The sequence below is a fragment of the Lycium ferocissimum genome, chromosome 7 (assembly GCF_029784015.1).
Source record: "Lycium ferocissimum isolate CSIRO_LF1 chromosome 7, AGI_CSIRO_Lferr_CH_V1, whole genome shotgun sequence".
Classification (NCBI taxonomy): Eukaryota; Viridiplantae; Streptophyta; class Magnoliopsida; order Solanales; family Solanaceae; genus Lycium; species Lycium ferocissimum.
Genome location: NC_081348.1, coordinates 15,244,125 through 15,269,580, shown reverse-complemented (window position 1 = coordinate 15,269,580; position 25,456 = coordinate 15,244,125). Strand labels below are relative to the sequence as shown.

Here is a 25,456-nt window from a genome sequence, read left to right as displayed (position 1 = left end):
TTTAAAACAATTTTTTTTTGGGAGGGTGGTGGGTGCAAAAAAAAAAAAAAAAAAAAAAAAAAACCTTGCAAACTTTTTTTTAAGAATTTTTTTTTGGGGGTGGGGGGGGGGTGAGGGGTGGGAGGAGGTCGAGCGGGGTTGTTAAACAAAATTGGGGGTGGGGGACGGGGGAGGGTTGGGAGGAGGAGGAGGAGGGGGCGTGAAAAAACAAATAAAGAAAATCAAAACTTTTTTTAAAAAAAAAAATCATTTTGGGGGAGGGGTGGGAGGAGGTAGAGGGGGGAGTGAAAAAGCAAATAAAAAATTTAAAACTTTTTTTTTTGAAAAAAAAAATTGGGGTTGGACGGGGAGGGGGTAGGGTGAGGGGGGGGGGGGGAGGAGGCGTGGGAGCGAGAGGGCCGGGTGAAAAAGCAAATAAAAAAATTTAAAACTTTTTTTTAAAAAAAAAAATTGGTGTTAGGGGTGGGGGGCGAGAGGGGGGCGGAGAAGGGGGTGGGAGCGAGGGCCGGTGAAAAATAAATAAAAAAAAATTTTAAACTTTTTTTTAGAAATAAAAATTGGTGTTGGGGCGCGAGGGGGGGGGGGTGGGAGGGTGGCGGAAGAGGGGTGGGAGCGGGGGGTGGTGATAAAGCAAATAAAAAATTTAAAACTTTTTTTTAAAAAAAAAAAATTAGGGTTAGGGGGGGGGAGTAGGGGGGGGGGGGGGGAGTAGTAGGGGAGGAGAAGGGGGGACTAGTGGATTTTTTGGGATTAAGTTGGGGTCATTTTATATTTTGTAAAAGATTATAAGTTTTAAAAATTATAATTTAGTCCCAACTTAAGTTAATCACATTTTAAGACAAGTTTGACCTTGGCTGGTCAAACTTGTTACCATTTCTAATTAGGAGACTTTTTTGTCACCATAAGTTTATTCTTCCGGAATAATTGTTGTTGAAGAAAATGATAGGCTGAACAAATAGGATTAGTAAGGTAAGGCCTAGCCTCCTTGCTTGTACTTTTCCTTTACGTTTCGCTTTTAAATAAAAAACTAACCCTAGGTACCTCGCCTAGTGGATTTGCTTTAAAAAAAAAAAAAAAGGTGAACAAATGAGATGTCATTAGTCGTAGCTTTGATGTTGGGTGTTGGGGAGATTGAAGGATGGATAACAAGGTTACTGCCTTCTAGGCAGTTTGGATACATTAACGACCTCTGCCGGAATCATGGACCACGAGGAGGCTGGAAGGAAGAATGTTGGTGGAAAGATTCTATGGGTTTCTTTTATTAACCTCTTTCTACTGACAAGGATGAACACCCAGTTGTGGTGTACTTCTGCCTTCATTACAATTGAAATGGTTCTAAATTTGTTTTGAGTTTGTTTATATATATATATATATATCGGTATTGTTTACATCCAGAGAATATAAGTTGAGTTACTGTTTTATTTATACTAAAGGGTCTATCTTATTGTAGTTACAAAGAATTTGATATATTGCAAAATCTTAAAACCACTTTGTTCTTAAAAAATTCTTTGAATCATAAATTTTTAGTTAGACTCAATTTATAAACTCTTTGTGTTGGAATATATTGGATAGAGAAGCATACGGTAACAATTTATATGATTAATTTTCTTTAATATCGACCGCGTATCGCGCAAGTTTTAATATTAGTTAAATTAATAATAACACAAATCTATTCTCTATTCGTTTATCCTAATTTCTGATTTTTTTACATAATATCATGACTTTTACTATTTTAATAAACATTTGAATTGAGCTTGATATTTTCATTGGAACAAACTCACATTCTTTTGTTAAAACTTGAATTTGCTAACAAACACCAGGTGACATGCTTACGTGTATATCCTGAGGAAAGAAGTTGAAAAAAAGTGATTCTAGATTGTGAAGAGAAAGCAAAGTAGAAATTGTCATCTCTCTCTCTCTCTCTCTCTCTCTTTTTTTTTTTTTTTTTGTGTGTGTGTCTGTGTAATGGAAGGGGAAAGTACTCTCTCTGCGTGTGTAGTGGGGTTGTTAAGAAAGCCAAAAGAAATAGAAAGCAAAGTAGAAATTGATTTGAGATTGTGAACAGAAAGCAGAGTAGAAATTGTCATCTCCCTCTCTTCTTTTTATTTTATTTTATTTTATTTTGTGTGTGTGTAATGAAAGGGGAAAGTACTCTCTCTGCGTGTGGAGTGTGTGTGTAGTGGGGTTGTTAAGAAAGCCAAAACAAATACCATTTTGGTGTTATCTTTGTCTAATAAGGCATCAAACAAGATGCATGTGTTATTGTTGCTCCCAAACTCACACACAAGTATACGTGGTTATAGGATTTTAAGAAAAATAAAGAACTAGGAAATGAATGCATTCTTGAGATTACAGGGTACCTTCATGCACAAAGCATCCCGCATTAGTAGAGTCCGGTGAAGGGCTGTTAGAAAATAGGATTCAGAAGTGGGAAATAAATAATCCGACTTTGATAGAGTAATATCTGCCCTTAAGAATAAATACCTTCGTTAAGAAAATGATGCATATATACTCCTGCCGTTATACAAATGGTGTAAATATACCCATTTCGCTACTAGATTTGTTTAAAATCATTTAGCATATTTTTTAATTAAGAAATTGTCACGTGATTTAAAAAAGAATAAGTCTACCTATTTTTTTATTAGACTTATTTCTTAAAGCTACGAGACAATTTTTTTGGCTAGTGGGTTGTCTTGTTCGTTTAAAAAAAATACCTGTTTGGATTTAAAAAAATAATAATAATTCTATCCATTTTTTTAAACGAACCAGACCCGACCACTAATAAAAAATAATTCTACTTAAAAAATAGGTAGACTTATCTTTTTAAAGCCATGTGGTATTTTTTAATTATATAACAAGCTCTTAAAACGAAAAAATTGTCAGCGAAAAGGATATATTTGCACTATTTCTGTAGTGGCAAGGGTATATATGTACTATTTTTTTAACGAGGGATATATCTACTATTTGAGGAGTATATTTGCACCTATTCCCAAAATTAAAAATCAGCCCATTTGAAGGGCAAAAATCAAAGTCCAGCCCATTTGAAGGGCAAACCGTGCAATTAAATGAAAAGAAACAAGCTGGAAACAATATTTGACGAAGTCAACAGACTCAAATAAAAAAGGTGGAAACTTTAACCATAAGCAGCAAAATAAAAAGCTTAACCCAGCTCAAAAAAGCAAGCTGAAAAACCCATTAATCAACAAAAAATTAAAGTAATAAGGTGATCTGAGAGTAAAATCAAGATGAAAAAGATAAAGTTAACTTGATCAAAGAGGGCTTGACTTTGCAAATTTACTGTTTTTTCAACTTACAATAGTAAATCGTACATACACGCGAAAATGGGTCTAACAAAGTACGTTCTCTCTTCTCTTTTATTTCTCTATTATTTATTTTTGTTTGTTTCAATTCTCCACAGAATTTTCTTTGTTTAGCACTGTATTTGAATGGTAGACGGTTTCTACTTTGATTTAAATGGAACCTTGCAATAATACTGTGTGCTGATGGAAAATATTAGGAACCTTCTCTGAACTTGATTGAGATTCTTGATTGTATAGAGAAAGCAGAGTAAAGGAAAAGTATGTTATTCTGTAAGTCAAGGTCTTTACCCCAAGTTACACTCTCATCCTAACCAATCAAAATTTTAAACCTGAAAATGACTAGGTGACCTTCCTGGTATTGACTACTCCAAAGCTACAGTAGTAAATTTTTCTTTGCTTTATACTATATATAACTCAATATTATTGAATAGAGGAGTAGTGCAAAAATGCAAAAATTTCTTGATTTCTTTTCCACCTTAAGTACTCAGATTGATCATTTTAGTAACAGAAATGGGTTATGGAATATTTACATTGTTTCTGCTATATATAGCCTTTCTCTGTCAACTTGTTTTCTCTTCATCCTTACCTCATTTGTTCCCCAAAGACCAAGCTCATGCTTTTCTACAATTCAAGCACATGTTTACCATAAATTCCAATGCTTCTAAATATTGTGGTTTTTCTCATCCAAAAACAGTTACGTGGAACAAGAGCATAGATTGCTGCGAATGGGATGGAGTTAATTGTGAGGAGACCACAGGACAAGTGACTGAGCTTGATCTTCGTTGCAGCGGACTTCAAGGCAAGTTCCTTTCTAACAGTAGCATCTTTCAACTCTCCAATCTCAAAAGGCTTTATTTGTCTGATAATAATTTTTTCGGGTCGTTCATTTCACCTAAAATTGGTGAGTTTTCTAGTTTGACGCATCTTGATTTGGGGGATTCAAGTTTTTCTGGTCTAATCCCTTCTGAAATCTCTCATCTTTCCAAATTATACTTTCTTCGTATCCGAAATTATCCATCTGGGCTTAAATTTGGACCTCACAATTTTGAACTGCTCCTTAAGAACTTGACCCAATTAAGAGAGCTTAACCTTTTCCATGTGAACATCTCTTCCACCATTCCTCTAAATATCTCTTCTTATTTAACAACTCTATGGCTTGTCAACACACAGTTATTTGGTATATTGCCCGAAAGAGTTTTCCACCTTTCCAACTTGAAAGCTCTTTATTTATCACACAATCCTCATCTCACAGTTGGGTTTCCCACAACCAAATGAAATAGCAGTGCATCTCTCATGTATTTAAGTCTCGATGGCGTGAATTGTACTGGTAGGATACCTAAATCATTTAGCTATTTAACTTCATTGCAAGCATTGTACATGAGCTCTTCAAATATCTCAGGGCCCATTCCTAAACCTATATGGAATCTCACCAGCATAGGATTGTTAGTTTGAGCAATAACAGTTTCACTGGCAAAATTCAGGATTTCAAGTCCAAAACATTGAGAACAGTTATTTTAAGACAAAATCAGCTGCAAGGTCCAATTCCAAAGTCACTCCTAAACCAGCAGAGCCTAGAATTGCTTTTCCTTTCTCAAAATAATCTCAGCGGACAGATTGATTCAACTATCCGTAATCAAAAACGATGGAAGTGCTAGATTTGGGAAGTAATAATTTAGAGGGAACAATTCCCCAATGTTTGGGTGAGATGAGTGAGCTTTTGGTTTTGGATTTAAGCAACAATAGTCTAAGTGGGACAATTAATGTTGGAAACACACTCATGATCATTAAATTGGATGGGAATAAGCTACAGGGGAAAGTGCCACGATCTTTGATCAATTGCAAGTATTTGGAACTCCTTGATTTAGGTAACAATAAGTTGAATGACACATTTCCAAATTGGTTAGGAACCCTACCTGATTTGAAGATTTTAAGTTTGAGATCAAATAAGTTGCATGGCCCTATAAAAGATTCAAGGGCTGAAAACTTGTTTGCTCAAATTCGAATAATAGATCTCTCATCGAATGGATTTAGTGGAGAATTACCGGTGAACCTTTTTGAGAATTTCCAAGCTATGAAAATAATTGATGAGAACAGTGGAACCCGAGAGTATGCAGCAGATGTAATTCCTGTTTATTACACAAGTTCTTTGATAGTGACAACAAAGGGATTGGATTTTGAACTTCCTCGTGTTTTGACAACAAACATAGTTATCGATCTCTCTAACAATAGATTTGGAGGTTATATTCCAAGTATTATTGGAGATCTCATTGGGCTTCGTACGTTGAACTTATCCCACAATGGCTTGGAAGGTCATATACCAGCATCACTACAACAACTCTATGTACTTGAATCACTGGATCTCTCATCTAACAAAATTGGAGGAGAAATTCCACAACAACTTGCATCCCTCACATCACTTGAAGTCTTAAATCTCTCTCACAATCATCTTGTTGGATGCATCCCCAAAGAAAAACAATTTGATACGTTTGAGAACAGTTCATACCAAGGGAATGATGGATTACAAGGTTTTGCACTCTCAACAGATTGTGGTGGTGATGAGAGGGTACCACAAGTGACAACTCCAGGTGAGCGAGATCAAGGAGAAGGAGATTCAGCAATGATCAGTTGGCAAACATTTCTCATGGGTTATGGTTGTGGTCTAATTATTGTATTGTCTGTAATATACATAATGTTGGCAACCCAAAATCCAGCATGGTTTTCGAGGATGGTTGAAGAATTGGAGCACAGAATTATTACGAGAACGAAAAGACACAAGAAAAGAAATTAGTGTGTAACCTATAGGTATTCAACTTGATTTCTATCCTTCAGAAGATTATTTTTTATTTATCGGAGTGTTTTCTACCTCCTTCATCCTTAAAGCTCTTAATTAACTTTAATTCTTCATTTTTGAAAATTGCAGGATTCAAGTCTAATATATTGCTGGTGATGCAAATATAAGCCTTTATCTTCATAGTTTGTGATTTTTCTGAAGTGTTTGTTACCCTATGAATAAAGACATTTGTTTTCTTCCTTTGAGACTCAGCCAAATTTATTTTCATTTATTTAAAGTGTTAGATTATTAGAGTTCATGGCCTCAACTTGTATATATATAAAAATAAAAAAAAAATAAAAAGGAGACAAAGGTCTATTGATGTGTGACGTCCCAAAAGCCAAGAAACCTATTTTTATTTATTCTCAATTTTATGCCTTCATTTCATTTTTAACTCTGTTAGTTAATTAGTAAAAATAAACGGACGTATTCTTTCAGATTTTTTTTTAATGTTTCCATACGTTGCCTACTTGCCTTTCTTAAGTAGTAGCGTCAAATTTTGCCTCTTTCTCTCCCCTTCATTGTCGCTAAATCCACCCACACCTATTCCTGTACCGCAGTTCCTTTCTCCAATTAACATCATTGGTACTACTTCATTATTTCTATAACGATCTGTTCCTTTTTTTCTTCTTAAATATAATGATTTGTCTCAATATACGTCAATCAGTTGCTTTGCCTTTATGATTTTACACTTCCATTTCTTTTTGCACTAGTCTCACGTATGACTGAACTCCCGATTGACAATAAATACTATTTGAAAAAAAATGACTTGAACCAAATTTGCTTTATCCATCGCTAAATTGTTAACAAACATTATTTTTAAAAAAAGTTTGACTTAAATCCAAATTTCGCCGTTTATCCATCGCTAAATTGCTAGTAGCTAAATTGCTTAGAATGCCTTTTTTATTGTACTTTTTTATTTTTGCAGTGTAACAAAACCTTATTGTTTCCTAGTGAGTAATATTTAAGTGCTTAATGCATTGGTAAACGAATTCTAGACTAATTTGAATAGTCTATTATATAGGATTTAATGACCAAATTTTAGTTGGTTTTGAAGTCCTAAATAATATGAGATAATTAAATATTTTAATTTTGAAAGGACTAATAGTAAGTCTATTGTAATGTCTTCTAATGAAGTGCAAACAATTCAATCAACATATAAACAAATGTTGTTTTCGTTATTTCAAATCATCCAAAGATATGCATCTCGACCTTCCTGATGATACTTTAAAGCTTAAATCCTCTGAGTGACATGTTATTTATTTTTAGTTGCTAAAAATTAAATTCTTCCTTCCTAATTGAAAATATATTATTTGCATAAAATTCTTAATCCCTTCAATTTAGAATAAATTTGTTGTAAAACCTTTTAAAAATATAGACTTCAAATTTGATAAAATTATCATTTTAGATTTCCCCTAATATTTCAGAGGTTTAAATCAACAAATTTTATGCATGAAATCTTTCCTTATTTGAAAAATATGTGGAAACCCAACCCTAATATTAAATATCCTATATAAATCATTTTCTCATTTGAATTATGAAGCATGGCTATTTTGCACGATAAATAGCATAAGAAAAAAATCACGGTGAATTAGTATGAATGTACCTATTACTTGTCCGAGACAAAAGCAGACGTTATTAAAAGATAAATGAATTAATGAAATTTTTCCAATAAAAAGAATGTAGGAGAAGTGGAATAGAATACATGTTTACTACAATTATAAACAACTTTAAAGTATAACTACGCAAACTCAATTTTTTTTTAATGAAAAACGGTAACTTCAATAGCATGAAATTTAGAAAATCATTTTTGCTAAAAAAAAGTTATGTTGAATAATAAAATAATTTCAAACTATCGATTATCTGTTGTCCACATGGCACATATCAAACACTCTATTAAAGATTAATGACTAAATAGTAATGGAGGGGATCCAATCCCTTCGCCTCAGGCACAAAACAATTGAAAAAGAAATAATGAGAAATACATTCTAATTCTTAAAATAAATATAGTACTTTTTATGAACAAAACCTAAACAATAGCCTATTATGTAATGGAGAAATTTCTGCCAACATAGTGAATTTTCTGACCTCATCGTTTCAACATAGACCCTCTTGCAAAGCCAAACTTTGAAATAAATAAATCAAAAATTTAAAGAAAATATGCAATAAAAACTTCTTGGAAGTAGCAAGAAATCACTTGACGTGGACGCAAAAGTTCTCTTCTTTGGCTTAATGCAACTTATTCTTGAACTCCAGTTGAGGCCCTATGATGTGCAATGAAAGTTTTTGTTGAAATCGAAACTATAAAATCAAAATTTTAGCTGATTTTAAATCACTAAATATAAGAAAAATAGTTAAACTATAATTTTGTCTAACGTAGCGAACGACATTTTTCTAAGGGCTTTGTACTTTTAATAGTTTTCTAACCTCTTTTTGCCTTCGAGCTAGGAAGCAAGTAGATGAAATCAGCAGGACGAAACAATTGAATTTGTGGTGTCAATCAACCAATCTATGATAAAATAAGAAAATAATCAGACCACTAATCATACAAAACAGAAAACTCTAACCTCTTTTTGCCTTCGAGCTAGGAAGCAAGTAGAAGAAATCAGCAGGACGAAGCAATAGAATTTGTGGTGTCCTTCAACCAATCTATGATAAAATAAAGAAAATAATCGCACCATTAGTCATACAAAAAGTAAAACTCTAACCTCTTTTTGCCTTCGAGTTAGGAAGCAAGTAGAAGAAATTAGCAGGACGAAGTAATAAAATTTGCGGTGTCAATCAACCAATCTAATAAGAAAATAATTAGACCATTAATCATACATCTATCAATCATGTACATGTATAACGTATGTAAATTATGAAATATTGTATAATTGAAAACGAGCACAATCTCAAAAGAAAAGATTATCGAGCATGGTTTTAAGAAGGTTTTTTTTTTCCCATTGCTAAAATTCTTTTATAGCTGTACATATGCACTTTTCTAATTCTAGTAAAATTTTATTTGACACCAAAATATAAAAATATAGTGTAGTAGAATTTTATCTCCAAAATATGAAAATATATGCACTTTTCTTTAAAAAAAAAAAAATATATATTTATGACCCCTGTTCACTTTAGAAGTCATGTCTTCTAAACAAAGTTGGCAACAAATTTTTATGGAAATAGAAGTTCTAAAGTTTATGGTAATTTCCTCCTGAGGTGCAATTATTTTTTTTTTTAAAAAAAAAAAAAAAAAAAAAAAAAACTTACCTTTTTAGTTGATAATTTTGGAGGAAAAAAAATACAAAGTCCTAAAGCTTATGGTAACTTAATTTCCATGTGAGGTTCAATTTAGTCCTAAAGTTTATGGTAACTTAAATACTTCTATTATTAAAATCTTACGGTAATGGAATCCTAATGTGACTTATTGTACTTTTGCCAAAAATATATTATTTAATTATTTAGTGTAATAAATTAGATAAAAAATATCTCAAAAGAAAAGGTTATCGAACATGGTTTTAAGAAGGTTTTTTTCCCATTGTTAAAATTCTTTTATAGCTGTACATATCATGTTCGCCGAAATCAATGTTGGGTGTTTAGTATTTACTATTTCTGTTTTCTCGACCCTACCTAAGTACTGAGCTACCAATCCCTTACTACTACCATCATTTTTTGCTTCATTTTCTTTCATGGGTGTAGCACATTATTTTTCATTCCTTCCGGAAAAAACCGGATCTTATCCCCGAATTTTATAAAAATATAGTGTGGTGAAATTTTATTTGACACCAAAATATGAAAATATAGTGTGCAGCAACAACTTTACTTTTAAAATTTAATATAAAAAGATAATAAAATATTTATGACCCTTGTTCACGTTAGAAGTCATGTCTTCTAAACAAAGTTGGCAACAAATTTTTTATGGAAATAGAAGTCCTAAAGTTTATGGTAATTTCCACGTGAGGTGCAATTATTTTTAAAAAAATTTACCTTTTTAGTTGATAATTTTGGAGAAAAAAAATACAAAGTCCTAAAGTTTATGGTAACTTAATTTCCACGTGAGGTTCAATTTAGTCCTAAAGTTTATGGTAACTTAAATACTTCTATTATTAATATTTTACGGTAATGGAATCCTAATGTGACTTATTGAATTCTTTTGCCAAAAATATATTATTTAATTATTTAGTGTAATAAATTAGATAAAAATAGTGAAATTACTATTTTGTCTATTGCGGAGGCTTTTAATGAAGGACAAAAAGTTCAATCAACATTTCTAAGGCCTTTCACACTTTTAATATTGTATAGATTACTGAGCTATTAATATAGAATATATTCCTCTTTATTTATCCTAATTATCAGTTTACGTTTTGATTTTTAACAGTACTCTGGCTTCTACTTTTGGGTATGATTTTGCGTCTCACTCAATTATTGTTTTTTCTCTTCAATTTTTTATAATTATTTATAGGAATGATACGAGAAGATAATCGAGCATTTTCCATAAGAATGACAGTTTTGCAAAAGAGATTCGAGAAGAAAAACTGGGAATTTAATTGGTTTGGAGAGGAAAGTAAGTATTCTAATAATTTGTTTTTTCCCCCTATTTTTTAAAGAATTATTTTTAAATCTAAAAAAAGAATTCTTATTTATCTTTTACCTCGATGTTTTTGCTTTAAATTCCCTCTATTTGAATTATGTACTTTAAAAAAAACCACCTTATAATTCCCTATAAGCAGCATTAACTTCCCCATAATAAGCATTGTTAAAGAAGGTACACACCTTCACAAAATTCCCTGAAAAAACACCTAACTCATTGCAACTCTTCAATTAAAGAGTTAATGTACCGATTCAAAAATCTCTTTAACTCCATCTATTTTTGTTATTCTATGTTACTTCATTAATTGCTTCTAATTTATCTAACTTTCTTAATTTTTCGTGAATAAAAAATATATAATTATGGGCAATAGAAAAGTGATGTGCCACCCTTAAAGACATTTGAAGCAAGCTTATGTTTAACGATCTTGAATTATAGTTCAAAAAAGAAACATGGGAATCTCCAAACATATATGTATTTCTTAATAGTCTTTTTTTTCATTCAATTGATTCGAAAATTGCTGCTTAAGTTTCTTTTTCTGAATTTTATTTTCTTATGCTTATGGGCAAGGAGTTTGAGAAGATGAAAGCGAAAGAGAAAAATGGTTGAATACACATTTTGTTGAAGGATGGTACAGATAGGAAGATCAATGGAAGATTTTAAGGAGAAGAGAATAGTGAAGGAAAGATATATATCGAGGTTGTTGTAGTATTAAAGCTTATTTAAAGATAGATTTTATTTTCATTGTTATATGTTCATCTCAATTGGATTATTAAGTGTTTTATCAAACAAAATTGTAGATAATTTTTTTGTGTGCTTATTTCTCTTTGTTGCTCCTTCTCTGTGTATTTCTTTCCTTTCAGTTAATCTAAGGCTCATAGCATATTAGTTCAATTTTTTATGGATATCATTATTGTAATATGTCATTTTCTTTATTGGAACAAATCATTTAAGCTAAACGTAGGGATTAATTTCATAAATTTAATAAGATTTTAATAACCGCGCGAAGCGCGTGCCAATTTATTAGTATATAAATAAAAATAACATCATAATTAAACTCTGTGTCCAAGCTAATATTACACTGTCACATTAATTGAAATTGAAGGATTTGTTTTCTTTTTTACTGATGGATGATCCATCAGATCGATCCCATTGTTACTTATTAGAAAGGATGAAAACAATGTCTCAGAAAAGTTCACACGAATGGAGTAAAGAGTTAATATTGGACTTTTCAGTCTCTCAAAGTAAAAAGAGACAAAGTTGTAAGGTTAATTTGATATTGGATAAAGTACTAGTACAAAACACCCTCGAAAAGTTGGCCTCCTTGGAAAGTAAATCGATCGTGTAATTTTTTCAATTACACTGGTAAAGAAAATGAAATCGAACCTATAATTATCGTGTGAAAAAACTCAGATACTGTCTCACGTGCCTTAGCATTAGATATCCCTTTCTCTTTTGGGTGTTTTTAAACATTTTTTCTAAAGGCTATAAGCTTAAAAGCAGGCATTTTCCAGATTTTTCAAAACCATTGCGTCTATTTATACGAAATAATCCATTTTTACATCAGAAAACAGTTGAGCAAAGTATCAACCAAAGCAAAGGTCAAAAACCAAGTACTAACCTTTGAATGCACATAAAACACATCTGTTTGACAGCACAGAACAGAGAACGATAAAGTTACAGGAGAACAATACAAGTACTAGTAATTCTCAGGTCTGCAACCCCCAAATTGATGCATGATTATATGAGCTTTCTCTTATTTTATCATATCTAAACATCTGTAGAAACAAGGAATGTCATTCTCTCTCTAATTCAGCTTGTATTGAGGGGACCAAAATTGATAAATAATTCAGACGCACACTGCAATCCTCGAGTGAATACTCTGCAGCAGAATAATGTCATATATCGTCTACCTCCATCAATGGTCAACCATATACCTCTACTAATAATTTACAGGATGCTGAAGCCTCTTTGGACATACTCCGTGACTCGTCTTGCACAAGAGAAATCTTCAATAAAGACTTTAATTTGCTAGTACTAGATATCAATTTGAGCTGCTTCACACCTGTTGAAACATGTCAGTATTTGAAAGTCAAGGACAAGTTGCAAACTAGTAGGAAAATAAATCATGTACATGTGCCCCCGAAACAATTGTTACTGTCCTTTTATTAGAGTTGTACACAAGAATATTCTCACATGGGACTCTCAGTTCATAATTCAGGAAAGTGTTATTACTTGCGAAGAAATAGGAAGATAATTACGGGAAAGTTGCCAGAAACTACAAAGTATGAGATTACATGCATAAAATCTTCAATATAAGCTTGGGATCTTGTCTGTAATTGAAATTTCAAGTGTAGCTAGTTCTCTACAAGTAGTTGATCATCTTATCAATGTTCTTCAAATATGCTAAATTTTGTTCATCATATACTTCAAAGTTTAACTGATGCAAACACCGTGACCAAAATGTAGGAACTTTCGAAATGGACAGTTTATGTGATTGCCACAGGACCACCCCTAGTTTCAAAGAGAAGCAGCTCCAAGCCTCCCACTATAACAGCTTTGCCTGAACAAAATGACGGCAACATGCTTATAGCAACCTCCAAGTGTAAACAAAATAGACTAGTTGATCAAGAGAGCGCAAAACAAAATTTTAGTGCAGTTGATCCATCTTCACAGTTCACAAAAGTTCACGTCCAAAGCAGCTGACAGCATATCCATTCTATCAAGCAAATGAAGGCATTAGGTGATTAAAATTGAGAATAACTTTGAAGTTCGTTCACTCCTTGTTTCCTCTCTCTACCTTCGGCTTCTGAACCACTAATGAGCTCTATCTGGAAAATTTTATAGAATGGGATTGTCTTGTGTTTAGTAGCTACCAGTTAAATAGAAATTCTTGTCCTGTCCTTAAGTATTTACCTTAGACATCTATGAGTTATCTATCTCGTTCTCTTCATCAGAATGATATTTTATTTATTTCATCATTTGATGGGAAAAAGCACCACTGCGCAAGAAAGAAAAACTAACACACTTCAAGTTCAGCTGAATGAAACAGTACGCTTTATATGCATAAAGGGAAGTAAGAACATGCGAAAGATCCTTCAACAAACTTTGCACTCACAAGAAAATTGTCCGAACTTATTGATAAACTTGAATGTGCTTTGGGATTTCGCCTTTTCTTAAAAGGGAAAGAGAGTATTCGCCAGCATCAATAAGATCTTGAATGTTATGAAGAGATTGCTCCTCGGAACCCAACATGAACATGGCACGGACCTCAGCTTTCTTTTGAAGTCTAGCTGCAAAGCTCAATGGCAAAGAAGGTGAGTTAAGGCTCCTCAAGATTTGCCTATACAAAGACAAAACTCTTCCTCTATTCTTTGCCAAGTCTTCTGCTGTAGCCCATATCAACCCTCGTGTCATTTTGTCGCACACCTTGAGTTTAAGAATAAAGAAAAGGTTAAAAATGTGCGACAATTTTGTAACTCTAAGGGTTCTAATTATTTTGGAGCCGCCATGTGTTGGGTCACCTAATTCATTTTACTCTTTTTTAAGTAAGTAATAAATAAAAAATAAAAAATAAAAAGAAAAAGTGAATCCCTTAGAATGACTCCTAAAGTCTACTAATTTGAGATTCTAAGGTCAGGAAGTTCATTTAACCCGAGGGGAAGATGTTAGACATCTCTCGAGTTCCATGTAAAACACGGTTACCTGTCTAATCTAATTATTTCCCTAAGTCTAGTAAAGGCATATAAAAGGAAACAAGAAAACAGTTGATGAGCAGATGAATCAGATAAATAAGGGAAACTAAAATATTACAGACCTAAATGAATTACATTGCTGAGGAAAAACAAATACCAAATGAACAAAATTGAGGCTTTCTTGTTATAATCATGACCAATTGTACTAAAAAAGAATTAGTTAGTACATTAAAGGATAACTTAAACACTATAAACAGCTCACCTCTTTTCATATTGCATACCATAATTCATAAACTAAAATCTAAGAAAAGTTTGGCCAAACCTACTAACCGATTTGAAAATCTAGCCACAAATTATAAAACTTTTGGTTTCACCAATATTGAAATTTATAGTAATTCAAATACTTCCTATGAATGAAACAAAATGCAGCATAATCACAGTTTATTTTGGTCAAAAACAAAAATTGAGCAAACAATTAAGAGTAATTCAATTATTACCAAAGAATGAAACAAAATGCAGTATACCCACAATTTATATTTGTCCATTTTATTCAATCAAATAATGAAGTATCTAATGATTGAAGGACACAAATTGGTTTAGGAATATCATCAAACAGTTTGCAGGCACTAGTCAATGCTAATGTTAAAACTAGAAACTTTTCCATATATACCTTCAAAAATTGGATACCCACCACTAGTAATTTGTCTATATAAAAAAAAAAAATTTTAAAAAAAATAAAAAATCCAATCACAGCTTACCTCTTGCTTCAATAGTTACTGGCAATTTGGTTGAAGTTTAGAGCTCTACTGTAATTGTTGTAAAGTTAATGGGCAAGTGTTTATTTATTTTTGTGTGCAGCCAAAGTTTTGAAAAGTACACTTTTTACCAGTATTTTGATCTAAAAGTCTAATTCTCTCCCAGATTTAGGCCAAATACATCAATGGCCCATTAAACTTGACACCATTTCTTTTACAGACCCTAACTTTTAGATTTGACATATTGGACACTTCATGTTGTTATACTTTTGTCTTTTAAGTTAAACGCATAATATTTGATTGTTCTAGACAAATCGAAACAAGTGACTGATCAAGGTCGCTTTTAGTGTGGCAAATACAAAATAATGAGAAATATTTAGGTCTAAAAAAATTTAGTTTTGAAAAATTTCTTTCAGTATTATTACTTGATAATGATAGTACTGCGTAAAGTGAAACAAATGGAGTATTACTTACAAGTATAACTTATTAAAAGATATTTCCATGATAAATTTGGTTGGATTTTTAATTTTTCCTTTTTTTAAAATGGAAAGTTCTACTGAGAAATCAAGCAATAATCAAATTTTCCTAAACCAAAAGTTATCTTTCACCATAAAAGAAAATTGACTTATTAATAGAAATATTAGAGTAAAAGAAAATTCTCCCTTTTCCTAATTAGTATTTATTTGTATCCAGTGTTTATACTTAAATTAAACAATTTAGTAGGAGTGAACCAGAAAAGTTTGGGTAGAGCCGGATTTAATTATTGGCTAGGTAAGCGTCCTGTATAAGAAGAATAGTTTTTTGGAGGCCTCAAGCAATGGAAAATGAAAAATCGCTGAGGAACAGCTTGAACTAAGAGGAAGTGAAATAATACTTCGCCATCACATCTTTTTGACATCCATTTTCTGGGAAATTTTACAGTGAAAAGAACTCAAAACTTTTGTACTAAATTCTCCTCTAGATCGTTTAAAGAAAAATGGCATATCTCCCAAGCAAACAAGTATATCTAACTTCCATGTATAGATAAGGACAGCAGATAGACATATGGCTGGATGCACCAGAAGAGCATATAATAATCCATGTATGATTATTCACAGTATAGTAATCCTAGTTCGTAATCTTTGCATAGCTAGAACGTGAACTAAACGACCCCTTAACATTGTTGTAAAGATATAAAGGAGTTCCTACCTATATGAAGGAGGGCTTATTGCTATGTATTTTGCAGGTTGATCCTGATTCCCAAATATTAGGCTGGAAGGCCCTAAAATTTGATCTCTTGATGACTTGGAAACAACAAAGATATGATAAAATGGCCACAAGAAAAGCATAGGATCTCCATCCAGGTATAAGCTCACATAAACTGAGTTAAATAATCATTCTCAGTCTTGTTCTCACTCATTAAATTTTTTTTTAGTAGTTTTCTTTTACTTTTACTTATTTCACTTATTAAATCTCTTAATCTTGTTTTTTGTTTTGTTATTTCCCTTTCTTTTCAGGAAACCAATGCATGGTTCATCATCAGATGTCCAGCTCCACATTTGTGGAGTACCATTCTCCTTGAATAGGGTAAGAATTGCTATCATCCTCCAACACTAAAATCTTCTATTGTAAGCGTGCATGATTTTCCTGTGTCATGTAAGACACATCTTGAACAAAAATTTACCAGCAAAGGATATAGCTGGATGGTGGAAGCCTTTCACTCTTAACCAGAGGTTTGGAGTTCGAGCTTTGGAAAGGAGCGGTTTACCCTCTTAGGGGACCTACCCCCTGTGTGATCAGGATTAGTTGGGCCAATGAATTTCGGATACAAATTCTTACAAAAAAAAAAAAAAAGTTAACAGACATCTTGATAGACTTTTAATATGTCTTTCATTCCCTTAATTAATTTTCAACTTTCCTAAGCTGTTGGTTTGTGTTGAACTTACAGGAACTTTTGGCTGCAAGATCTGCAAACTTTTTGCTGAAAGAGAATCCTGAAGATGACCTTTCTCATTTGCTAGGAGATATTCCCACTGATTCTCAAACTTTTGAGCTTGTAGCAAGGTTCTGCTATGGCTTTGACATAAACCTATCACCTGAAAATGTTATTAAAGTCCTTTGCCTTGCTCACTATCTTGGAATGTCCGAGATTCACAGCACCAACAACCTCGTGAAGAAGGCTTGTTTCTATTTTCAAAATAATATCCTTCCTAGCTGGAACAAGTGTATTAAAGCCCTCAAATCTGCAGAAACCATTCTTCAACAAGCCGCGGATCTTTCCCTGGTTGATGCCTGTGCAGAGTCCATTATCACCAAAGTACTGCATGATCCAGGTCTTCTTGGAGAACCCATTAGGAATGTAACAACAACGGATGATGACAGTGAGAACGATGAAAAAACCTATAAGCCAAATGTGAGGAGGAGGCTCTTTGTTCTTGACTGGAAATCAGAGGACTTGACACTACTTTCCATTGCTCTCTACGAGCCTATTATTCGTGCAATGGTTCATCGGAAAGTCCCACTGGAATATGTGGTATCATCTCTGTTTCAATATCTCAATAAATGGGTTTTTCCGGGCACTAAAGGAGAAGATGATCCATCAACTTATGAGATGAATTCTCAGAGAGAGATCATTGAGGCAGTGGAGAGAGTGTTGCCTCAAGAAAGGGGGCTGATCCCTTGTTCTTTGCTCTCTCAAATGCTGCAATCCGCGATAATCTTGGAAGCTAATACTGACTGCAAAAGTGGATTGGAAATTAGAATAGGAAAGCAACTAGACCAGGCAACTGTCAAGGACCTCTTAATACCTGCACAAGGATATGCAAAAGAAGAGCAGTATGATACTGAAAGTGTGAAAAGGATATTGAAGAATTTCTACAGCAATTACTCAAGCACGGATACATCTGGCCTAATTGTGGTAGCAGAACTTGTTGATGACTTCTTGGCTGAGGTTTCTAGTGACATAGATTTGAAGTTGAACACGTTCTTAGAACTAGCAGAGTTATCACAAGCAGCATCAGGAGGAACTAATAGAAATTCTGATGGAATGTATAGAGCAATTGATATATACTTAGACAAGCACAGATATCTAACTGACTGGGAAAGGGAGGAAGTTTGCAGGGTGTTGGAATGCAGCAAAATGTCGCCTGAAGCCTGTGAGCATGCTTCACAGAACGAAAAGCTACCAGTTCGAGTAATGGTACAGATTTTATTTCCTGTGCAGTTGAAGTTGAAGGATACTGTGGCCAAGAGGATTCAAAGGGTTCTGATAACCGATTGTTGAAGCTGGAAGAAGACCAGGAAGATGCAAGGGGGACAAGCAGCAGTGAAGAGGAAATGATGAAAGCAGAGATGGAAAAGATGGGAAGCAAGGTGATGGATCTGGAGAAAGAATGTGAGTTGATGAGAAGGGAAATTCAGAGAGGTAGTTACCAGCATAAGATTCAAAAGGGGAAAACAAGCATGTGGAAAGAAATGAAGAGGAAGCTTGGTTGTAAGACTAGCATGCATGAAACAAATTGCCATATGAAGAAGAAAAAGTTCATCCAAGATAGAAGATATCTTCTTCTCTTTTATCCAAGATAGAAGTTTGTGCTTTACATTTTATGCCAAGTGATAGGGACAAACTGAATAATTAAGTTTAAATTTGCATTCTCTTTGGATTTTTTTTTTTTTTTTTTTTTTTGAAACTGGTAACTAAATGAATAATAATGTAATTCTCTTTGGAAATTAAGAGTAGTTTGATGCTCTAAATGCCCTCAGTCCAACCAACTTCACTCAAAATAACAGAAGAGGTTGGTAGGTCTATGCTTATTCATATTTCCATGAAGAAACACGAATTTTAGCATTAACACGCATTTTAGAACGTAAAGATGAATTTTCCTCCCATAAGCAAAGCAAATAAATCAACCAATTTTCAGTTTTAAGTGTCTAGCTGGGCACACACTTGCGTATTCTTTGGTGTGGTGCAAGAATAAACTGTCACGTGGAAGGCCTACAACCATATTTTATAGGACAAGTGCAAGCAACCTGTTCATTGCAACAAAGCCAAAATGACGGTACAACAAACAGTTATCTTCAGACGTGATGCATACTGATAATACAACCAACTTGTTCATTGCAACAAAGCCAAAATGGATACCATAAGTGCGTTCACAAAGACCTGTTTTCTAGCAAACAGTTCCAAAACAAACATTTTTGCCAAGAACAGAGTCGATACATCTTAATTAAGTTCAGAACTATACATAATTTCACCAACAAAGATGCAGTTCAACAGCATAGGTTTCATTTTGTAGGGAAAATCTTGCAAACAAAGTCTCTGCTCCCATCGCAGGATTCAAGAGCAACAACGAATGGAGTCACTTCACCATCTTCCTCAAAAGAAGAAAGAGCTTCTGATCAAGCTTAAACTTCTGAGCCTTGACGGGATCACTTTTAAGCATCAGCTGAAGTCCTCCGAAGGAGACATAAACCACTCTGCCAAGAGGGGAAAGGAAAATGAACAAACCAAATTTTTTTTTCTAGAAATTAAACTAATACATTGAAGAAATGGGACGAGCAAGTACATACACTTTTTTGTCAGGTCCTGATGTATCCATTGAGACCTTATATACTAGCCCATGCACGATGTATTCAAATTTGTCAGCAAGAGATTTTCCCTGCAATTGAAGAAGGTTAATTCATAGCCATAGTATAGGACAATCTAAATTTGGCGGCCACACCTCCCAACCTACACATCAATGTTGCCAAAAAGCCTTGGAGTAGTAAATGAAAACCAAGTGGTTGCTTTGTTTCCATAAATACCTTTACTTCAATTTGGAGATTATCAAATAAATGGAAAAGAAAAGGGAAACCTACCCAAGAATTGACAGGCCATAAGGGGCGGTCTGGATAACGGATAACCAACAACTGGACCAAAATCAACAAGTTCCTCTCCAAACAAGATTTATGGACTTACCAAGCAGCCTACTAAAATCTTAAAAAAGGGCAGCCCGGTGCACTAAGTTCCCGCTATGCGTGGGGCCCGGGAAGGCTGGACCACAAGGGTCTATTGTACGCAATCTTACCATGCATTTTTGAAAGAGGTTGTTTCCACGGCTCGAACCAGTGACCTCCTGGTCACATGGCCAGCAACTTTACTAGTTACGCCAAGGCTCCCCTTCAGCCTACTAAAATCTTATAAAAGATAAATCTAACATATCAGGAGAGAAGATTACAATATTTCTTTTAATCATCAAATGGACCTTGCAAGACAATTAAAGAGGAAGATGCACTAATATTGAAATAAGTAAAAGGAGCAAATACCTCAGGAGGATAGGGATAGCTAGTAACAGCTGACCCATCCATACTCAGCGTCGTTGATATAACCATCCTATACAACTCTTTTCGCTGCATAGGGTATAGTTCTGAGTTGATATCTAGCAGGATCGATGTCTCACCATCATTACTTTCTGCTTCTATGCGAGAAACTAAAGAAATTGACAGAGACTTTAGTCCAAAAATCAATGATAGAAAAATGGAAATGCAACAGCAGAACATCAGTAAAGTTGATAATGATAATAATTTTGCCTCCCCGCACATCTATTGTCACTCCCAAAACAAAATCAGAACAAACATACTGTGCCCAGCAAAATACACAGGTAGTTCTCATCTAAGAGAACTTGGTGTAGGGTATAGAAACCACAGCAAATCCAAATAAAAATAATTATACAGCCAATGTTGATTTTGATAAACATCTTTACATGAAACTGAGTGACATTCCTTTTTTGAGATGGAAAACTGAACGACATTCTAACATTATAATTATTTTCTAGTTTGAACAAAGACACAGGCAAAAGAAATGATTGTAATTTGATTAGTGGTGTCAGCTAGAGCTTAAGCTCAGTTGGTAAGATTTTTCTTTTTTCTTTTTTCTTTTTTCTTTTTCTAACAAGTCCAAGTGAAGAAGATTTCAGGAAGATTTTTCCTGCAACCGACTTAGAAACTCTAGAATTTATGCAGTCACCAATTACTAACTGTAACGAGATAGAGTTTTGTTAGCTAGAGCTTAAGCACAGTTGGTAAGATTTTCTTTTAGCACATCCAAGTTGGGAAGATATTTACTGCAACAGAAATATAAAATCTAGCATCTATGCAGTCAATAATTCCTAAAAGACTGCATACTTTCTACCTCTTAAATCTTGTATACGAAACCATTTTTTGCCAATAAAATATTGCTTAATCATCAAATAGAAGGTTAGCCTGACAGGTTTTAGTAACTGGGCTCTCCTTAATCAAAATATATACTTGGCATTCTCATTCTACTCTTCCTTACTGCATATCCCTTAACATATAACACTTCCTCGAGGGAAAGAATATGAGATTGTTTCATGATACCTATAGATCTAAGTCACCATTCCATCTATTGGTAATGAATGTTCTTTAAGAGTGTCTATGAATTATGAATGGAACTACATGGCATCTAGATGAGTATATTTTTAATAGGTAAAGTAAATTTTATTAAAAGAGTTTTTTTATCAAGAAAATTTTATCAAAAGAGTACCAAGGAGATACTATAAAATACAAGCAAAGAAGGCTACAAGATAGCTGCTACATCTTAATCTGCAGCATATCTTGAAAATCCAAGTATTGACACAAGCTAACTATCATGCTATCCTTACACCAAAAGTATAGGTCCTGCAAACATCTAGATGAGTATTTCTTTACAGTATAGCCACAGAAGTGTAAAATAAATATATTAGGTCCTTATTTTATCCACACAAAAGAAAGAAAAAAAAAGAAGTGATAATTCCATAGCCGAAGATTCTCTAACATGCTTTTGAAATATTGACTGTACAAGAGATATCAAAGCATCAATCTTTTCCTATTTATTTCCTCTCATCCCACATATTCCTTTTCCAGGGAAAAAAATGTGAGCTTGGAGAAGAATAAAGGAAGATAGAACAGAGGGAGCCCCTGGAGACCAACAATGGTAATACCGTTTCTTAAAAGCATTGCATGTAGTATCAATATCATATGGAGTAAATAAAACAGGTATACCTTTGTCATACTTTTTGCCATCAGCATCCACCTTTCGAATCTTAATAATTTCGTCAAAGTGGAACGCATCCATTTTCAGAGGTAAGCTTCCCGAGACAACGTCACCTAATCACAGAAGGAAAAGAATCCAAAGGAGGGTCATGATCAGTGACAATCATACATGTCTAATCTTTGTCGATTAGGTGACAGATAAATTGACTTCTGTAGTAAATAATTTTATCGGATGTCCCCAACAAAATTGACTAATCTTTTATCCATTAGGCGAGAGATAATAGACTTCTGCAGTGAATAATTTTACGAGAAAAAAAGAAAAAAGACAAGAAGTCCCCAACATCCTAAAACTGATCCAGATTAAAAAATGCCTAAATTTGGATGTCTTTCCAAAGGCAAAGGCCAAACCAGTGTATAAATCATTGTATCCACTATATTATCTCTTTTAGTATAGAGTGTCTAAAGGGACTAACATCCAACCTCTCAACACTATTCCCCGGAAACAAACAGCAGACGTTGACCAATTTTAACAAGTTTTTCTACTTCACATAAATCTAAGACTCTTAAGTGAGCAATACCCTATTAAGAACTGAACATCACACGAGGTGAAAAAGAAACACAGAATAAAGAAACAAGAAAAGGAAGAAATTGAAAGAACCTGAAAGTTGCAAAGAAAAAAGAGATTGGAGTTATCCAGCACAAGTATGTGCAATATTTAGAAACCCTGTAAACACTATGATAACCAGAGAATAGAAGAAAATTTAGAAAGAATATTCCTGGATAAGATCAGTACTCAAAGAAGAAAACAATCTTAAAATCCAACCTACCTGCCCTGAAGAAAACATCCATACTATTCCTCTAAACCTAAATCAGCTGTACAAGAACAAGCACTAAGCCAACGAAAGCCCTTCCAGATTTTAATTTCTCCGAACCTTTTATCAAGTTTGCAACTTTCCACTCTTCTCAAAATAAAGTTTGCAATGTTTCACCACTTCACTATAGTTTGTGAATAACTTTACACAACTTGCCCACATGTTAAAACCTATTCCACATCCTTTTATAATCTCCTAATATGGTGAACCCCAGATCTCCCTTCTAACCCCACCCCCCCCCACCCCCCCCCAAAAAAAAAAAAAAAAAAAGCCCAATCCAAACCCCTACAAGCGGTCCTTTCGCCTTGCTCCCCTGGTGAACCCAACACCCAACCTTATGATTGGAGCTAAAGGGTTCTTACCGCTAGGCTATCCCTCCATTATCATTCCAAAACTTATTCCTGTAAAATCTTTAAAAGCAATTGACCTAATAGCATACCAGTTCATACCAGCAATTGGCTCAGAACTTGTTCATTTCTTGTTTAACTGGACTACTAAGAACTAAAAGGGAATTCAGTAAACTTCCAGTTCATCCAGTATCAAAAGCCCAACATTTAGTGATGAAGAAACTTTCAAATTCAAATTACAGCGACTCAGAATGTTTACACTTGTATATCAATCAAAACAAAAAAGACAAAGAAACAGAAAGCTTGTACACTTTCTCTAGCAGAGTAGCCAAACTAGCAAACTGGGAATTGTGATATGTATTTCATAAAATCGACAAATTAGTGAAAAACTATAAGCTCTTCTATAAAAAATTTAGTAACATTATTTGGTCCCAAGTCTCAGCCGAGCTTGAGGAACATGCGATTCCCATAATTCTTCTTTAGTAATTGTAACAACTTAAGCATTACAAATACACTCAGTTTCAAGAAAAACATCAACTATGATAGAAAGAAGCCTTAACATATAGCAAGCATATCTATTAAAGTATTACATTTTAGGTCAGCAAAACTCATTCTAGTATTACAAACTCATAATGATTGACCTCTTAGGTAACCCCGAATTATAACTTTATTTCTTCCCAAGTTCCAATACGTGCTAACACACTTATAAAATAACAAGTAAACCTCAATCTCAAACTAATTGGGTCAGTTATATGAAACCTAAATATTCACCACTTGCATTCCATATTGTGAGAATTCATCACAAATTAACAAAATCTGTGCCGTGAAATTAACTAAACCCCATTATTAACAGACCAAAAGAATTATCTAAATTTGGACAAGTGATGGCAAAAAAGGAAAGACAACTAACAGACATAGATAATCACCACTATATAGTCCCAAGGGAATTAACTAGTCTTGCAGTGGAGGAAAAAGACCTGCTCAATTCGGAGATAACTAGGTTTGAGCTTGCAGCGAACCAGGGAGAGGGTTTAAGAGGGACTTGGCGTTACAGGGTTTTCACTCCCTTCCTTTTAACTTTATTTATGCACTCAGAAACTAGTCTGTTTGGATGGGCTTAAAAAAAACAGCCACAACTTATTTTTTTGACTTATAAATTATTTTTAGCTTATAAGCTATTTTAGATAAGTTAAGTCAAACGGGCTTAACTATTTTTTTGGGCTTATTTTAAGCACAAAATGGCTTATAAGCTGGCCAGTCAAACACTCAAAAAAGCTGAAAATAGCTTATAAGTTGTTTTCAGCAACTTATAAGTCAATCCAAACTGGCTCTAATTGGGGTGTGTTTGGTATGACAGCAAAATGTTTTCCGGAAAGAAAATTTCTTATTTTTCCTTATTTGGTTTTGGGCATAGGAGTAGGCATGGTATGGTAAATATCGATTACCATACCGAAATCGAAATTTTTATACCATAGTTTCGATATTATGGTATTTGTTACGGTATTTGGTATGCATCTTTAAAAAGTTTGGTATTCTGTACGGCATTCGGTATTCATAAAGAAAATACCGAAATACCGAATACCATACCTAAGTATATAATTATATATACAATTCATATGTCTTAGTATTATAATACTAACAAATATATAAACTAGTATTATTAGAAAACTAATTGTTTAAATGTTGGAACTTTTACTAAGCTATCTTGATTTAAGTGTCTTTTTTGTATAATTGATTTACGAAGGGGATTGCTTGTACTTTCTTTTGAATATTTTTACATGTGTAAGGTGTTTAGTACATAATAATTGAAACGTTTCTTAAGTAGCGGAAGTTATAATTCTCAACGATATGAGTATATGTAAGTCGAAGTCGGACAAACTATGGTACCGATTTACCGTACTGTAAAATACCGAACTATACCAAATTAATTTGGTGCGGTAATGGTATAGTATTTTAGAAACCAAAAACCGAAATTACCGTACCAAAGTTTCAAATACCGTACCATGTCCACCCCTAATTTGGTTGCACTAAATATTTCTAGAAAATGTTTTTTTTTTTA

The 25,456-nt window shown here is 33.6% G+C and overlaps 3 protein-coding genes and 2 pseudogenes across 8 annotated transcripts; 3 read left to right on the top strand and 2 right to left on the bottom strand.

Moving 5' to 3' along the window:
- The window catches only part of LOC132063494 (receptor-like protein Cf-9), a 16,759-nt pseudogene extending 10,356 nt beyond the window's left edge, over window positions 1-6,403 (top strand).
- LOC132063499 (receptor-like protein Cf-9 homolog) lies at window positions 4,163-6,165 on the top strand (annotated as a pseudogene).
- Window positions 6,404-12,325: 5,922 nt separating the features above from the next.
- LOC132063506 (uncharacterized) lies at window positions 12,326-15,328 on the bottom strand. Of its 6 annotated transcripts, XR_009416387.1 has the most exons (4): window positions 14,913-15,103; window positions 13,839-14,149; window positions 13,637-13,721; window positions 13,030-13,439 (listed from the first exon to the last, which is right to left on the bottom strand). XR_009416387.1 is itself a non-coding variant. In XM_059456065.1 (3 exons), the coding sequence occupies exon 2, from the start codon at window positions 14,135-14,137 to the stop codon at window positions 13,856-13,858; it is 282 nt and encodes a 93-aa protein (XP_059312048.1). In that variant the 5' UTR covers window positions 14,138-14,149; window positions 15,174-15,328; the 3' UTR covers window positions 12,326-12,785; window positions 13,839-13,855. The 6 variants fall into 6 exon arrangements, 5 of the variants coding, with proteins under 5 accessions (XP_059312048.1, XP_059312044.1, XP_059312049.1 ...); XM_059456065.1 differs by lacking the exons at window positions 13,030-13,439; window positions 13,637-13,721; window positions 14,913-15,103 and adding exons at window positions 12,326-12,785; window positions 15,174-15,328; XM_059456061.1 differs by lacking the exons at window positions 13,030-13,439; window positions 13,637-13,721 and adding an exon at window positions 12,326-12,785 and having other exon boundaries at window positions 14,913-15,087.
- Window positions 15,329-15,909: 581 nt separating this feature from the next.
- LOC132063498 (BTB/POZ domain-containing protein At5g17580) lies at window positions 15,910-18,574 on the top strand. Its single transcript, XM_059456056.1, has 4 exons — window positions 15,910-16,251; window positions 16,396-16,513; window positions 16,667-16,736; window positions 17,098-18,574. The coding sequence occupies exons 3-4, from the start codon at window positions 16,674-16,676 to the stop codon at window positions 18,430-18,432; spliced, it is 1,398 nt and encodes a 465-aa protein (XP_059312039.1). The 5' UTR covers window positions 15,910-16,251; window positions 16,396-16,513; window positions 16,667-16,673; the 3' UTR covers window positions 18,433-18,574.
- Window positions 18,575-19,243: 669 nt separating this feature from the next.
- On the bottom strand, window positions 19,244-24,515 carry LOC132063503 (DNA-directed RNA polymerases II, IV and V subunit 8B-like). Its single transcript, XM_059456059.1, has 5 exons — window positions 24,375-24,515; window positions 22,188-22,292; window positions 20,454-20,617; window positions 19,719-19,807; window positions 19,244-19,625 (listed from the first exon to the last, which is right to left on the bottom strand). The coding sequence occupies exons 2-5, from the start codon at window positions 22,258-22,260 to the stop codon at window positions 19,508-19,510; spliced, it is 444 nt and encodes a 147-aa protein (XP_059312042.1). The 5' UTR covers window positions 22,261-22,292; window positions 24,375-24,515; the 3' UTR covers window positions 19,244-19,507.
- Window positions 24,516-25,456: the final 941 nt, after the last annotated feature.